The sequence below is a fragment of the Acipenser ruthenus genome, chromosome 52 (genome assembly GCF_902713425.1).
Source record: "Acipenser ruthenus chromosome 52, fAciRut3.2 maternal haplotype, whole genome shotgun sequence".
Taxonomy (NCBI): Eukaryota; Metazoa; Chordata; class Actinopteri; order Acipenseriformes; family Acipenseridae; genus Acipenser; species Acipenser ruthenus.
The window spans coordinates 6506805-6525005 of NC_081240.1; the positions used below are offsets into that span (position 1 = coordinate 6506805).

General features: G+C 38.4%; 1 protein-coding gene across 1 annotated transcript; it reads right to left on the minus strand.

Annotated features, from left to right (window-relative positions):
• LOC131696840 (trichohyalin-like) lies at positions 1-13752 on the minus strand. Its single transcript, XM_059016287.1, has 3 exons — positions 13679-13752; positions 6016-7473; positions 1-1571 (listed from the first exon to the last, which is right to left on the minus strand). The coding sequence occupies exons 2-3, from the start codon at positions 7460-7462 to the stop codon at positions 457-459; spliced, it is 2562 nt and encodes an 853-aa protein (XP_058872270.1). The 5' UTR covers positions 7463-7473; positions 13679-13752; the 3' UTR covers positions 1-456.
• Positions 13753-18201: the final 4449 nt, after the last annotated feature.

Consider the following 18201-nt stretch of genomic DNA (forward strand, 5'->3'; position numbering starts at 1 on the left):
TTTGCTGTAGCTACAATATATTTCAGTATTACAGTTTTTATATAGTATATGGAATTTACACAATACAGATATAATATACAGTATATTAAAGTTGTGTAGAATCTGTGAAGCCATTGAACAAATTATATATAATATACAGCATATTAGAAAATGGATCAGAGATTTTCTTTAACCTGATTGGTCAATATGAGGGCTTAAATCTCTGATAAAGGACCTTGAATGTTATCTTTCAAACTGTGTTTATAGATGGAATGGTAGCCAAAGAGAAGGAGAGGTGATACCTTTTATTGGACTAACTAAACAATAATTAATCGCAAGCTTTCAAGACCTCAAAAGGTCTCTTCTTCAGGTGAAAATAGAAAAGAGAGAAGACAAACCTCAGAGCAAGTAAAGGCTGTAATAGTTCAGCATTAGAAGCCTGGTGCAGTTTTCACATCAGTGTGGTCCATGTTATCATCACTGTGTTTTGTATGGCTCTTTTACTGCCTCTGCTCCTACCTCACTTCCTGTCACTCTTCTTAATGTTGCTCCTGCTGCTGTTCCCAGTATAGTTCCTATAACCACTCCTGCTGCAGCTCCTAAAACTGCTCCTGCTACAGCTCCTACTGGCCCTGTGATGGCTCCAGCTACTGCCCCTATTGCTGCCCCTACTGATCCTCCAGTAACTACTACTGATGGCCTTAGATACTGATTTTCAGTTGGCTTTTCCTTGTACTTCTGCCAGCTAAACTTTCCCTTCTGCTCCCCCCTTTCTCTCTTCTCACTCTCTCGCCTTTTCTTTCTCTCTCTCTCTTCAGCTATTCCCCCTCCATCTCTTTCTTCAGCTCCAGTATTGGATTTCTCCCTCTTTCTCCTCAGCTCCAGTTGTAGCTCCAGCTCTCCTGGCCTCTCCTTTAGCAGTTTGCTCTTTTCATACCCCACCCTGGCCCTTTCTTTCCCCTCACAGTAGATCTCACTGGTGTAGTACCTGCCATTGTTTCCCTTCACCATGTTGTCTATCTTGTCCAGGAGCTGTGTGACCTGAGTGTGATCGCTCCTGTCCTCATTGTTGAGAACATGATACCTGTTCCCACATTTCTGAAGCAGCTGCCGGAGGTCCCTGTTCTGTTTCTTAATGTACTTCTTAATGCTCTGTCCTTTCAGTGTGTCACTATGTGTGAAAAGTAGCATTATATACCTCCTCACAGTCTCCTCACTGAATATCTCCTGGACTGTCTCCACTGCTCTCCTCTCTTCCTCTGTGAATCGGCCCACCGGTATCACCAGGAGGAAAGCGTGGGGTCCCGGGGCAGACAGAGAAACACAGCTCCTAATCTGGAGTTTGTCCTGAGAGAGCTCTGGAGTGTCGATCACAGCAACACGTCTCCCAGCCACTTGTCCTTTTCTCTTCTCACACTCCCTCGTTAATGCAGAGGAGCTGGCTTCAGATCTGAACTCCTCTCTGCCCAGGATGGTGTTTCCTGCTGCACTCTTCCCAGCCCCAGTCTTCCCAAGCAGCACCATCCTCAGCTCAGGGGGGCTGGGAGGCGCTTGGATATCTGCAAGGGGAGCCTCTCCTTCACCTCCAGACACTGAAAAAAACAAAACAATATATATCATAATCAAAGTGAGAAACAAACTTACTTGCCACCAGAATAAGCATCTGCTGAAACTTTACAATTAGGTCTCAGTTCTGTATTATTTCACCTTGATGGAACAAACTCATTTCTACCATAGAAGAACAATTTCAATTTCACTCACTGCAGGTGAGGTCACACTCCTTACTATTTATTCTCCTGACAGGCAGCTTGAATTCCTCTAATTCAATCTCCACTTTGCTTTCAGACACTGCAAAAGAACAAGACAGGTCCATTCCCACCTCACACAGTATACACTGTATATACATAGCAGTCATTATTAGAGCGTGTGGAAGCAACATCGTGTGAGAAGTACGAGTGGACAAGTACAACGCAGTTAGAAGCAGTTGAAAGCAGGTTGACAGCTGCAGAAGCTAAACTAAACTTCCACACAAAAAAAAAATGGTGACAACTGCATGATGTGGGAAATCCAAGAAAACCCAACAGAGCTCTATCAAGTTTGTGTAAAGTGCCGCACGATCCAGGACTTGCTTCAGCGATTAAGCCTGCTAGAAAAGGAGCTGGAGGAAATGAGACAGCAACAGGAGCTTGAGGAGCTGACACACCCACAATTCATGGAAGTCTGCACCCCTAGCAGACTGAAAGCCACCACGGAGATGGAAGAGAGTCGAAACAGCTGGGCTCAGATAGGCAGAAGCAGGGAAAAAAAGAAACTTAGTAAAACACAACCACCAGAAATCCAGACATCCAACAAATTTGAGCCACTTCAACATTTAGATGACCAAAACCAAAATCAAGAGAATGAAAGAAACAACATCCCGGACCCTATAAACAGTGCTGGCCAGGCAGCAAAAAGAAGGGAGGTCATGATTGTTGGGGACTCCATATTGAGAAACACAGCAAGTTCAGTTCGCAGTTTGGACCCCCTTACTACAACAGTGTGCTGCCTTCCAGGAGCCTCTGTCAAGCACATCACTGAGAATGTGGACAGGCTCCTAGAACGAACAGGAGACGACCCGGTAGTAGTCATCCACATAGGTACAAACAACATTGGAAGAGCCAGACCAAGATCCCTGCAAAACAAATTCAGAGAGCTAGGAAGGAAATTAAAAGACAAGACCAAAACTGTGGTATTTTCTGGGATACTGCCGGCATCTTGCAAAGGACCATATGGACAGCTGGAAATACAAAATCAAAATGTATGGCTGAAATCGTGGTGCACACAAGAAGGCTTCACCTTTCTTGAACATTGGAGCACATTCTACAACAAGGACTATCTATATAGGCGGGACGGACTGCACTTAAACAAAAAGGGAACCAATCTACTCGGAGAAAGGATCCTTGAAGAGGTCCAGAAGCATTTAAACTAGAAAGGAAGAGGGTAGAAAACAAAAAAACAGAAGGGAGACTACATCAAAACAAGGGCAACAATTCAGGTAAGACAACTATTAAATGTATTTATCTTAATGCTAGAAGTCTCAGAAACAAAATGTTAGAACTTGAAGCTACTGCACTCACAAGTAACTACGATGTGATAGGTGTTACAGAAACTTGGTTGTCTGAGAGTGATGGAGACGAATATAATATTAGTGGGTACACACTGTATAGGAAAGACAGGCAGGACATAAGAGGCGGAGGGGTAGCGCTATACATAAGAAAGAGTCTTGAAGCCCAGGTGTTAAATCAGGACAAAGAAAACAATGCAGAATCAATATACGTCAGAATAATGGACACAAATTCAAAGGGCATAATAATAGGAGCATGCTATAGACCGCCAAATTCAGATGCTGAGCAAAATAATCTGTTATACAATGACATTCGAAATGCGTGTAGAAAAGGAGAAGCCATACTAATGGGGGATTTCAACTTCCCCCATATAAAAGGGGAAAACCCGATGGGGGCACGATGGATGAAATTGAAATGATGGAAATGACAAATGACTGCTTCCTAATGCAATTTGTCAAGGCAACGACTAGAGGGGAGGCATGCCTTGATTTAGTCTTTTCAAATAATGAAGACAGAATAACTAAAACAGAGGTCAGAGAACCATTGGCAAACTCAGACCCCAACATGGTCTCATTTGAAGTATTTTTTAAAACCCCAAAAGTAATGACTAAACCTAAAGCTAAGGTTTACAATTTTAGAAAAGCAAACTATAAAGGTATGAAACAGAGACTAACAGAAGTAGACTGGAGTAAAATAGATAAAACATCCACAGAAAAAGGATGGCTGTTTTTTAAAAATGTAGTACTAGAGGTGCAAAACAATTACATCCCAAAAGTAGACAAATGTAAATCTAAAACAAAATGGCCAAAATGGTTTAATAGATCAATTTAAAAAAATATTCAGCGAAAAAAGGGACTAAAAACAAAGTACACAGAAAGAGTACTTGGAACTGCAAACACAAGTCAAAAAGGAAGTTAGAAAGGCCAAGAGAGAGATAGAAATCAATATTGCTAAGGGGGCTAAAACCAATTCCAAAATGTTTTTCAAATAGTATAACAGCAAGAGAACATTCAAAGAGGAGGTTAAATGTCTAAGAGACACAAATGGCAAAATCATAGATGAAGAAAAAAAAATAGCAAATATATTAAATGATTACTTTTCACAGGTTTTTACAAAGGAGGACACGGACAACATGCCCCACATGTCGACCTGTTCCTATCCAATTTTAAATAACTTTAGCATAACAGAGGCAGACGTGTTAAAGGGACTAGGAGCTCTTAAAATAAACAAATCCCCTGGGCCGGATGAGATTCTCCCAATAGTACTCAAAGAAATGAAAGAAGTTATTTACAAACCGCTAACCAAGATCATGCAACAGTCTCTTGACACAGGGGTCGTACCGACAGACTGGAAAATAGCAAATTTAATACCGATCCACAAAAAACCGAACCAGGTAACTACAGACCAATAAGCCTGACTTCTATTATATGTAAACTTATGGAAACTATAATAAGATCCAAAATGGAAAATTACCTATATGGTAACAATATCCTGGGAGACAATCAGCATGGTTTTAGGAAAGGGAGATCATGTCTAACTAACCTACTTGATTTTTTTGAGGATGCAACATTGAAAATGGATAACTGCAAAGCATACAACATGGTTTATTTAGATTTCCAGAAAGCTTTTGACATTGTCCCGCATAAAAGATTAATTCTCAAACTGAACACAGTAGGGATTCAAGGAAATGCATGCACATGGATTAGGGAGTGGTTAACATGTAGAAAACAGAAAGTACTGATTAGAGGAGAAGCCTCAAAATGGAGCGAGGTAACCAGTGGTGTACCACAGGGATCAGTATTAGGTCCTCTGCTATTCCTAATCTACATTAATGATTTAGATTCTGGTATAGTAAGCAAACTCATTAAATTTGCAGACAACACAAAAATAGGAGCAGTGGCAAACACTGTTGTAGCAGCAAAGGTCATTCAAATGACCTAGACAGCATTCAGAACTGGGCAAACACATGGCAAATGAAATTTAATAGAGAAAAGTGTAAAGTATTGCATGCAGGCAATAAAAATGTGCATTATAAATATCATATGGGAGATAGTGAAATTGAAGAAGGGAACTATGAAAAAGACCTAGGAGTTTATGTTGACTCAGAAATGTCTTCATCTAGACAATGTGAGGAAGCTATAAAAAAAGGCCAACAAGATTCTCAGATATATTGTGAGGAGTGATGAATTTATATCAAGGGAAGTAATGTTAAAACTTTACAATGCACTAGTAAGACCTCAACTAGAATATTGTGTTCAGTTCTGGTCACCTCGTTACAAAAAGGATATTGCTGTTCTAGAAAGCGTGCAAAGAAGAGCAACCAGAATTATCCCGGGTTTAAAAGGCATGTCATATGCAGACAGGCTAAAAGAATTGAATCTATTCAGTCTTGAATAAAGAAGACTACGCGGTGATCTGATTCAAACATTCAAAATCCTTAAAGGTATAGACAATGTCGACCCAAGGGACTTCTTTGACCTGAAAAAAGAAACAAGGACCAGGGGTCACAAATGGAGATTAGATAAAGGGGCATTCAGAACAGAAAATAGGAGGCACTTTTTTACACAGAGAATTGTGAGGGTCTGGAACTAACTCCCCAGTAATGTTGTTGAAGCTGACACCCTGGGATCCTTCAAGAAGCTGCTTGATGAGATTCTGGGATCAATAAGCTATTAACAACCAAACGAGCAAGATGGGCTGAATGGCCTCCTCTCGTTTGTAAACTTTCTTATGTTCTTATGTTCTTATTAGCTACTGGAAGACAGGTCAATTTCCACTCAAGACAATATGTATACATGTAACTTAATAACTCAGTTAAGGTTTTCAAAATGTTATTAAACTGTAAGACTCTTTCAGTTCAATGGTGGCATTGTGAGAGCCAGTGAAATTTTGTACAGTATTGTATCTGTAGAACAATTTTAAACAAACTTACTCTTGGGAGGTAAGATTTCATTGCTTGTCCTTCTCCTGACAGGAAGGTTGGAGTCCTCTGGCTCTTTCTCCAGCTCTTCTTCCTTCATTTGCTTCCTCAGCTTCTCCATCATCTCCTCTTCTCTCCTACTCTGTTCCTCCTCATATTTCTGTTTCATCTCCTCTTCTCTCCTACTCTGTTCCTCCTCATATTTCTGTTTCATCTCCTCTTCTCTCCTACTCTGTTCCTCCTCATATTTCTGTTTCATCTCCTTTTCTCGCCTATACTGTTCCTTCTTATATTTCTGTTTCATCTCCTCTTCTCTCCTACACTGTTCCTCCTCATATTTCTGTTTCATCTCCTCTTCTCTCCTACTCTGTTCCTCCTTATATTTCTGTTTTATATCCTCTTCTCTCCTACTCTGTTCCTTCTTATATTTTTGTTTTACATCCTCTTCTCTCCTACTCTGTTCCTCCTTATATTTCTGTTTTATATCCTCTTCTCTCCTACTCTGTTCCTTCTTATATTTTTGTTTTACATCCTCTTCTCTCCTACTCTGTTCCTCCTCATATTTCTGTTTCATCTCCTCTTCTCTCCTACTCTGTTCCTCCTCATATTTCTGTTTCATCTCCTCTTCTCTCCTACATTTATCCTTCTCATATTTCTTTTTCATTTCCTTTTCTCTCTTACACTGTTCCTCCTCATATTTCTCATACATCACCTCTTCTTTTTTGCTCAGTTCCTCTTTGTGTTTCTCATTCAGTTCCTGTTCCTTTAGTCTAATCCTTTCTTCTACCTCCTGGTAAATCTCATTTGGGAGGTAGCAGCCTCCAGTTCTCTTCACCATGTTGTCTATCTTGTCCAGGAGCTGTGTGACCTGAGTGTGATCGCTCCTGTCCACATTGCTGATAACATGATACCTGTTCCCACATTTCTGAACACGCTGCTCCTCACCATCTTCATAAATGTACTGCTCAATCGACCTGCCTTCCAGATAATCCCCACGGGTGAAAAGGATCATCATGTTCCTCACAGCTCCCTCACCAAACAGCTCTTGCACTTTATTCAGCTGCTGGACTTTATCAAATGATTTGCAATCCTTTATTAATATAGACTCACAGTGAGTGTCATTAGTTTCTTTTGGAAACACGGGTATCACCAGGAGGAAAGCGTGGGGTCCCGGGGCAGACAGAGACACACATCTGTCAATCTCGACCCGGTCTGTGTCTAAGAAGTCTGGAGTGTCGACCACAGTGACCCGTCTCCCAGCCACTTCTCCTGTTCTCTTCTCACACTTCCTAGTTACTGCAGAGCGGCTGAATCCAGATCTAAACTCCTCTCTGTCCAGGATGGTGTTTCCTGCTTCACTCTTCCCAGCCCAGCGTCCCCCAAGCAGCACGATCCTCAGCTCAGAGGGGCTGTGCAGATCTTTAGAAACAGTTTCTTCAGCCTCTTGTTTTGCAGCCATGATTCCCTGCCCTGTTAAAGACAAAGAACAGTTTGTTCCTCTTAGAAATGAAAGCCTTCCATGTGAAGCCCTGGATTCGTTTTCTCCTCTTGTTGTCATGCTGTGCTGAAAGAACACTCTCTGTCACACACAGCACTGGCATGTTCCTGTATGTGTGGAGCTGCTGTACAGAGACACAACTAGCAAGCTCTTCAAATAAATAGTGCACATTAATAAAGAGAATCAGTGAAGTGTCTGAATTGCTTGTCAGCATGTTTGTAGCATTAGCAGTTTGATTTCTTGTTTGTTCTTTCATGTGCTGTGTAACAGTGTCCTAATAATTTGTCCAGAGAAGCTCAGAACACTCAGAACTAGATTTCTTCACACAAATTATTTATTCAGTTTTAGACCCCCAAGAAATCTGAGGTTTAACAACTATTTCCAGTACTTTTCAAATATTCTGAAAAAATATCAAAGTTTAAGGACACTCAGTAATAGCCATAAATAGCAGTCTTAGCTTATCTCTTTAATAAATGAAAGCTAACTTAGAATGAAATGACAGATTTGTTCCAATCAAATTAGAAACTTTCACAACATTTCCCCAAATAAACGGTGTGTCAGAAAATTCATCATACATCTTATTTTATACAAAACTCTACAATGCTATTAAGTGAGGAAGGTGTCTTTGAAACAGAATGGCATACAGTGCAGGTGCGCTCCTGTGTGTATTATTATTATTATTATTATTATTATTATTATTATTATTATTATTATTATTATTATTATTATTAACAAAAGTCCCTACCTACTAATTATCTTAATTCTGTAAGCAATGTTATTACCAGCATCATTAATAATATATCATGTGGTTTGTGGCACAAATCATATAACCCTATATAGCAGAGAATCCCAAACACCAATGTCTCATCTCTTGAAATGTTTGCGAGCCTCACAGGGTTAGGTGTATTTTAATTCTAAAAATACAAATTATTTTTTCTTTCGTCATAGTTCGAGTTCAGCATTGTGGAAAAACAGCAGGGAAAGTCCCATGTTTAGTAAAGAACTGGTTCTCGTTCCCTGTGGAAGGGTGTGGGTATTCACTGACACGAGAGACAGAAGTGTATTTGACAACACCGCACAGGTGCCTAGTTTTATTTATTACTTTTGGGTTTTTTGTCCTTGGGGTTTTTGTCTGTTGTCCATGGCCTGAATACCAGCGATGGTAGACAGGACCACAGAAATACCCACAGGTAAACAGTCCCGTTGACGCACTCACAGGTGCTCTCAAATAATAATAATAACAAAAGGCGAAATCAAAAAGAGAAAATAAAACACAGTAATCAAAAACTACTAAGAAAAGGTGCTGCACTCGGCAGCATTACCCCGACCGTCACTACCTGCACGGCCCGGGTCCCCATCCTACACTTCATGGCTCCCTCAGCCTGCCTGCTATATACTTATGGGGTCTGCCCAAGGATTCCCCGCTGTCAATATTTTTTTTAAATATTTGAATATTTTATATTGGGCAATACTAATTTTGATAAAAATCCAGGCCTAAGCAGAATGTCTGTTAAGAAAAAAGCTCTCACCAGAGTTGACTGGGTATGCGAATGTTGTAAATTATCCTTCGAATGGCCTGTCTTCATCTAATTGCTCTCCCAACTGGATCTATGACACGGAGGCGTTCGCGTATTCTTCGTCTCTGAACCTTTAGACCATGACTTTGAATGCTTCCAGAAACATAGGTTTCACCAACATTGGCCGTTGAAGAAAGCACTTGTTGGATAAGGGAGTCCAGCTCATCATCAGAAATATTACTAAATGACTCATTTGCCAAGAGACCAAGCTGTGCCCTGTGGTTAAACAAAGTGCAAACACTTATGTTTAAGATGCTGGCAATTGAAGTCCATGTATATCCTTCAAGTTCTTGAAGGCTATACATTTGAGATGGTGTTGTATATAAGGATAAAAACAAGAAATAAGTATGGACCAGTAGTTTACTTTTTTACATTAAAAATAATATTAAATAGTAATTTTTCCTTAAATATATATTAAAGTTATTGTTAGGCAAGCAGCTGTAATCGACATTAATATATTCTACCCATTAAATGTGGTCTTATTGGCGTTTGAAACTTGTGCTTATAAAAAACTCAGATACTTTCTGATTGAACATGAACCATTTACAGCATGACATAGTTATAAGTGACTCTGTAACTGATGCATAGTTCACACACCCTAGTCTCTGTAAGTCGCCTTGGATAAAGGCGTCTGCTAAATAAATAAATAATAATAATAATAAAGAGGCTGTAACAGGGTGAGGAGCCCTGTACATGTTTTGTTTATTTTCTTTTGAATGTGTTCTGACAGAAGTGAGGTCATTAGCTGGAGAATCGATGTAGTGTCAGGGCTAAGGCGTTCCGGTCAATGAAAAAGAATGAGTCACTTTACAGGGTTCAGGTAACACCATATCCGAAAACCTAGGCATGGTTTCTTTCTCCAAGCTTAGTTCTGTTCAGTTATTAATCCCATTATTAAGATTCTGTTCAGTTGTATACTAATCCGCTGTTCCATTAGCACAGTCAATGTTTTGTGTGTAGAACAAGTGTAAGTATAATAATAAGAAGGTAAGTAAAGACATTTTAAAAACAAGAATCAAACGCCCCTCTTTCTGTTATTCCTGTACAGTTTATTTGGAGTTAATGTAACATTAAGGCTCTCCTTTCTGACCAAGTATTGTGAAACTCCAGCATATTTTTTGTTAACTCGCGTTATTAAACGTTTTTGTAATTTTGTTCAGTTGTGCTTAATAAAGACTCTTTTAGTACACTCGGTGTGTCATATACGGTTTTTTTTTAATACAAACTGGGCATTGCATCCCACAAGACACATTCCCTTTAGTATCCATGCATAATCTCAAGCTTCTGCATCTTACTTATCTATTGATTAGGACTGATTGGAAATGCTCAATTGGCTCCCGGACAGTATAACTGAAATGTATAGTGTGTACAGTGTATTTGATTCTCTTGTTCTGTAGTGTGTACAGTGTATTTGATTCTCTTGTTCTGTAGTGTGTACAGTGTATTTGATTCTCTTGTTCTGTAGTGTGTACAGTGTATTTGATTCTCTTGTTCTGTAGTGTGTACAGTGTATTTGATTCTCTTGTTCTGTAGTGTGTACTGTGTATTTGATTCTCTTGTTCTGTAGTGTGTACAGTGTATTTGATTCTCTCTGTTCTGTAGTGTGTACCGTGTATTTGATTCTCTTGTTCTGTAGTGTGTACTGTGTATTTGATTCTCTTGTTCTGTAGTGTGTACAGTGTATTTGATTCTCTTGTTCTGTAGTGTGTACAGTGTATTTGATTCTCTTGTTCTGTAGTGTGTACAGTGTCTTTGATTCTCTCTGTTCTGTAGTGTGTACAGTGTATTTGATTCTCTTGTTCTGTAGTGTGTACAGTGTATTTGATTCTCTTGTTCTGTAGTGTGTACAGTGTATTTGATTCTCTTGTTCTGTAGTGTGTACAGTGTATTTGATTCTCTTGTTCTGTAGTGTGTACAGTGTATTTGATTCTCTTGTTCTGTAGTGTGTACACTGTATTTGATTCTCTTGTTCTGTAGTGTGTACAGTGTATTTGATTCTCTTGTTCTGTAGTGTGTACAGTGTATTTGATTCTCTTGTTCTGTAGTGTGTACAGTGTATTTGATTCTCTCTGTTCTGTAGTGTGAACAGTGTATTTGATTCTCTTGTTCTGTAGTGTGTACAGTGTATTTGATTCTCTTGTTCTGTAGTGTGTACAGTGTATTTGATTCTCTTGTTCTGTAGTGTGTACAGTGTATTTGATTCTCTCTGTTCTGTAGTGTGAACAGTGTATTTGATTCTCTTGTTCTGTAGTGTGTACAGTGTATTTGATTCTCTTGTTCTGTAGTGTGTACAGTGTATTTGATTCTCTTGTTCTGTAGTGTGTACAGTGTATTTGATTCTCTTGTTCTGTAGTGTGTACAGTGTATTTGATTCTCTTGTTCTGTAGTGTGTACTGTGTATTTGATTCTCTCTGTTCTGTAGTGTGTACAGTGTATTTGATTCTCTTGTTCTGTAGTGTGTACAGTGTATTTGATTCTCTTGTTCTGTAGTGTGTACAGTGTATTTGATTCTCTCTGTTCTGTAGTGTGTACAGTGTATTTGATTCTCTTGTTATGTAGTGTGTACAGTGTATTTGATTCTCTTGTTCTGTAGTGTGTACAGTGTATTTGATTCTCTCTGTTCTGTAGTGTGTACAGTGTATTTGATTCTCTTGTTCTGTAGTGTGTACAGTGTATTTGATTCTCTTGTTCTGTAGTGTGTACAGTGTATTTGATTCTCTCTGTTCTGTAGTGTGTACAGTGTATTTGATTCTCTTGTTCTGTAGTGTGTACAGTGTATTTGATTCTCTTGTTCTATAGTGTGTACAGTGTATTTGATTCTCTTGTTCTGTAGTGTGTACAGTGTATTTGATTCTCTTGTTCTGTAGTGTGTACAGTGTATTTGATTCTCTTGTTCTGTAGTGTGTACAGTGTATTTGATTCTCTTGTTCTGTAGTGTGTACAGTGTATTTGATTCTCTTGTTCTGTAGTGTGTACAGTGTATTTGATTCTCTTGTTCTGTAGTGTGTACAGTGTATTTGATTCTCTTGTTCTGTAGTGTGTACAGTGTATTTGATTCTCTTGTTCTGTAGTGTGTACAGTGTATTTGACTCTCTTGTTCTGTAGTGTGTACAGTGTATTTGATTCTCTTGTTCTGTAGTGTGTACAGTGTATTTGATTCTCTTGTTCTGTAGTGTGTACAGTGTATTTGATTCTCTTGTTCTGTAGTGTGTACAGTGTATTTGATTCTCTTGTTCTGTAGTGTGTACAGTGTATTTGATTCTCTTGTTCTGTAGTGTGTACACTGTATTTGATTCTCTTGTTCTGTAGTGTGTACAGTGTATTTGATTCTCTTGTTCTGTAGTGTGTACAGTGTATTTGATTCTCTCTGTTCTGTAGTGTGTACAGTGTATTTGATTCTCTTGTTCTGTAGTGTGTACAGTGTATTTGATTCTCTCTGTTCTGTAGTGTGTACAGTGTATTTGATTCTCTTGTTCTGTAGTGTGTACAGTGTATTTGATTCTCTTGTTCTGTAGTGTGTACAGTGTATTTGATTCTCTTGTTCTGTAGTGTGTACAGTGTATTTGATTCTCTTGTTCTGTAGTGTGTACAGTGTATTTGATTCGCTTGTTCTGTAGTGTGTACAGTGTATTTGATTCTCTTGTTCTGTAGTGTGTACAGTGTATTTGATTCTCTCTGTTCTGTAGTGTGAACAGTGTATTTGATTCTCTTGTTCTGTAGTGTGTACAGTGTATTTGATTCTCTTGTTCTGTAGTGTGTACAGTGTATTTGATTCTCTCTGTTCTGTAGTGTGTACAGTGTATTTGATTCTCTCTGTTCTGTAGTCTGAACAGTGTATTTGATTCTCTTGTTCTGTAGTGTGTACAGTGTATTTGATTCTCTCTGTTCTGTAGTGTGTACAGTGTATTTGATTCTCTCTGTTCTGATGCTTCATTTATTTCTTCCATTACTCGCCCTGCTCTTCAATCTATCTTTCTCCTTACCCAGCACCTCTGTTCCGTTTACTCTGCCTATTCTACCTTTCAAAGATGTGCATTTTGTTTGACATCCTGGAATGATTAACAACTGTTATTTGCGTCATTACCATACGACTTTCCTCATTTACATATAGGTTCGTTTCTCCGCCACTTTCATGTTCATTTCACCCTTTCCACCTGTCGGAAAACGACAGAATGTTTTCCACCACAGAATCAAAGACCAGTCTGGAGAAGGGGTCGATATGAAACAGTCAAGTTCGACTGTCAGAATACACTTTTGATTCTCAGTGCACTTTTATCGTATTTAGATACTCCTGGCAAATGTAAATGAGCCGCGGACAAGGTTACTAATACAGACTAACCGATTGAACAAAGCTGGCAACGTCGAGATTTTTTTTTTTTTTTTTTTTTTTTAAACATCTTTATTTTATCATATAAGTTTATAAAAACTACGACTTGTAACAACTGGGTTTGTGCAGCTCTTTTGCACCTGAAACCGAAAGTAAACTTTTTTTTATTTTCTTTGACAACCTAATAAAACTTTATTTATTTTTATTTCGATACAGTCTGGTATTTATCACATCGCCGTATACCTTAATAAAACAGTAATGTTTTCAACTCACCGGCACCGGGATGAAAACTGCAGCCACCTCTCCAGTACAATGGCGCTTTAACGACGCTTTTCCAAATGAGGAAGTGTGAGACAGGTAAAAAAAAGCATGGATGTGGCAGCTGGGACGTGACGTCAAGATACATCACAGCGATATTTTACAATACAGGTGTAATGCGCTCATATCACTCACGCAAAAAACAAACAAAAAAAAAAACCGTATATTCAAAACACTGATCATACCATTCTACTTCTACGTTAACTTCAAAGCATGTACGTTGCTTTTTAAAAATCTCACACTACATACTTTCAAAACACTCACAATAATCTACAGTACATTAACTTCAAAGCATGTACGTTGCTTTTTACAGTTATGGTGTGACATTTGTATTTCCTCCAAACGCTTTTCAGCTAAAGCTAACTGAATTAACCAACATAATCTACTGGTAGGAACTGTAACTGTCGGGGTTGAAATGCAAAGCAAACGAAATTTAAAAATTTCCAAAATTATATACACATTAAGGAAAAACCATAGTATTACAATTAAAAATTGATTGGGAAGCTTTCAAAATGCTGTAAATCGCAGCAATTTTATTAATTTAGTCTTTGTTATTGTCATTGTTTTTTATGCAGCCACTAATCCTGTTTTTTTTTCATCACAACTTCTTTCCCCTTGCATTATAATTAGTAGCGATTCAAAACGGATTCTTTTCTGTTAAAATTCTGATGCCACCTTTGAATGTAAACATCAGTGTCCTACTTTCATCTGAAGAAGAGACCTTTGAAGGACTGAAAGCTTATGATTAATTGTGGGCAGCAGTGTGGAGTAGTGGATAGTGCTCTGGACTCTTGACCGGAGGGTTGTGGGTTCAATACCAGGTGGGAACACTGCTGCTGTACCCTTGAGCAAGGTACTTTACCTAGATTGCTCCAATAAAAACCCAACTGTATAAATGGGGAATTGTATGTAAAAATAATGTGATATCTTGTAACAATTGTAAGTCGCCCTGGATAAGGGCGTCTGCTAAGAAATATATAATATTAATAATTAATGTTTATTTAGTCCAATAAAAGGGACCACATCTCCTTATCTGTGTCATATATGTAATACCCAGGGCCAGGCTTCTTTTAATTGGACAGCCAATCTCAGATAGGACAAATATGCAGACAAAAATTGTTAAATCAATTATATCTTTAATAAGAAAACAGTATACCATTTAAAAAAGAAAAAAGGGGAGGAGGAGGAGGAGGAGTAGACAATGTCAATAACAGATTCTAAGCAATACTTCACTTAACACATCAATACAATATAGAACTAAATTAAAAGTAAGCAGACCAAACAGCTCAATTACACACCTTCCCAATAGTATCACAACACAGTGTAAAACAAAATAAAAAATAAATAAACTATTCAACAAATCAATACACTCAAAGCAAAGAAACCCCATATAACATAACACCATTAACACAATATATAAATCAACAATTGGCAAAAAACCAAAATATTAGCAGCACAGAACAAAATGGTTGAGGCAGATGAATGAACAAGTTTAAAATTTATAAAAATGAAAATGACAGCACCGTAAAGAATAACGGCAATGAGGTAGATCCTGTAAACAAAGCTCACAATCCACTAACCCCCAGACAGAACATAATATCCACACACATAACACAATTAATACAGTGACAGTGAAATACAAATTTACCGGTTTCAATTCACAAAAATAGATACATCATAAAATCAATTAACCCATAAACACTAAACATTCTCATTAACAGCACCACCTCCTCAACACTCCCCACCCCACACTGTATACTCTCAATCCATCACCTCTCATTAACAGCACCCCCTCCTCAACACTCCCCACCCCACACTGTATACTCTCAAACCATCACTTCTCATTAACAGCACCCCCTCCTCAACACTCCCCACCCCACACTGTATACTCTCAATCCATCACTTCTCATTAACAGCATCCCCTCCTCAACACTCCCCACCCCACACTGTATACTCTCAATCCATCACTTCTCATTAACAGCACCCCCTCCTCAACACTCCCCACCCCACACTGTATACTCTCAATCCATCACTTCTCATTAACAGCACCCCCTCCTCAACACTCCCCACCCCACACTGTATACTCTCAATCCATCACTTCTCATTAACAGCACCCCCTCCTCAACACTCCCCACCCCACACTGTATACTCTCAATCCATCACTTCTCATTAACAGCACCCCCTCCTCAACACTCCCCACCCCACACTGTATACTCTCAATCCATCACTTCTCATTAACAGCACCCCCTCCTCAACACTCCCCACCCCACACTGTATACTCTCAATCCATCACTTCTCATGAACAGCACCCCCTCCTCAACACTCCCCACCCCACACTGTATACTCTCAATCCATCACTTCTCATTAACAGCACCCCCTCCTCAACACTCCCCACCCCACACTGTATACTCTCAATCCATCACTTCTCATTAACAGCACCCCCTCCTCAACACTCCCCACCCCACACTGTATACTCTCAATCCATCACTTCTCATTAACAGCACCCCCTCCTCAACACTCCCCACCCCACACTGTATACTCTCAATCCATCACTTCTCATTAACAGCACCCCCTCCTCAACACTCCCCACCCCACACTGTATACTCTCAATCCATCACTTCTCATTAACAGCACCCCCTCCTCAACACTCCCCACTCCACACTGTATACTCTCAATCCATCACTTCTCATTAACAGCACCCCCTCCTCAACACTCCCCACTCCACACTGTATACTCTCAATCCATCACTTCTCATTAACAGCACCCCCTCCTCAACACTCCCCACTCCACACTGTATACTCTCAATCCATCACTTCTCATTAACAGCACCCCCTCCTCAACACTCCCCACCGCAGCACTCCTACTTTGTATATGATGTAGAACACGTGATTGTATACATACTTACAATACTCTTTCAAATAATGAACTTGCGGTTCTTAAGGACGTGCCTGTAAAAACTCACTGCTGTGGCTAATTTTACTAAAGTTACTAGTTTTGTATTCCAATGCTATATATTTATTTGTCTCTTTTGTGAGACAGCATTGTATTTCATATCAATAGTTATCTGTATGTTTTCTCTTTTTTGTTTAACCAGTTTTAATGTATTGCTCTCATTTGAATGTTTCCTTTTCATAATCAGGTGTAACTGATGTGATGCCATGTGTAGAATTAAGTTAAATCTTGTATTTTTTCCCCAGATTTACAAATGTTGTGAAAATAAATAAATATTGTTTTAAATGTGTGCATTCCGAAATAATTTATAAATCTAGTTACAAGATTTAACATTTAGGTAAATATTTAACTAAATCTTAAATCTCTTAACAAGATTTAACATTGAGCTAAATATTTAACTGGCTAGCTAAATCTGGAGGTTCTATGCAAATGAGCTCAGCCCGCTTCCTGCTTTCACGCGATTTGATTGGCTCTTGTAATGTTGAAATTTACATATTTACCAATTAACATAACAAGAGTCAATCAAATCACAAATACTTGGTGATAAAATGTATGGTATAATAATAATAATAATAATAATAATAATAATAATAATAATAATTAACAAAATTAACATCACAACTTAATGCTGAAAGACTTCATATTTAGATTGTTCTAAAGAAACACATGAATAGACTTTGTATTTTAATAGCGATCAAACACATTGCTTAGTATTTCTTTCCTCTCTCAGATATGTGGTGAGGAGATTTGGTTAATTCAGTTAAATCTGATATCCCAGAAACTCTAGCTGACATACTGCTTTGTCTTTAAACTCAAACAAGTGCTATACTACTTAGTGGCAAATGCATAGAATTGATTTTCAGCTGAATCTGTGTAGAGATCTGAAATTGCAATTAACTGCAGTTCTTTGTTTTTCCCAGCAGGGGGCGACAATGTCTCAGTGTTGGAGGTGTCATTTTCGGATTTATCTGTTCGCTAAATGTTGATGCCAAGTGTAAAATAAAGATTTATGTTCCATGTATTTTTTCACAGAATTATTTGTTAGATTCCCAGATTTAACATGTCAGCTGAATGTTGACTTGCCAAGAGTAAAAAAAAACAAGATTTAAACATTGAAGCATTTTATTCAGATTTAATTGTCATGTTGTCTTTAAATGTTGAATTTGTGATACGCGTTTTCAACAATGTTAAATGATATCTGAAAGTACACATTTCAAAAAGTTGAAATATGTCTTGTTAAAGTGTATGTATTAAGATAAAACTGGATTTTTTAAAAGTTAAATCCGGGAAAAAAAACAACACCTGGTTAATATTTGTGCATTTTTTATTACACCTGGCGCCCCATATTATCAAGAGCAGGGAGGAAACATGATTTGTACTAATAAGCAATAATGCCTTTTTATTTACTGACATATAAATACATTGACATGTTAAGAAAAACTGTATTTGTATGTATATTTTAGATCTGATATTTCCCTATGTGGGTCCGTGTGAGATATTGAACTTTCTTTTTTTTTTTTTACGCA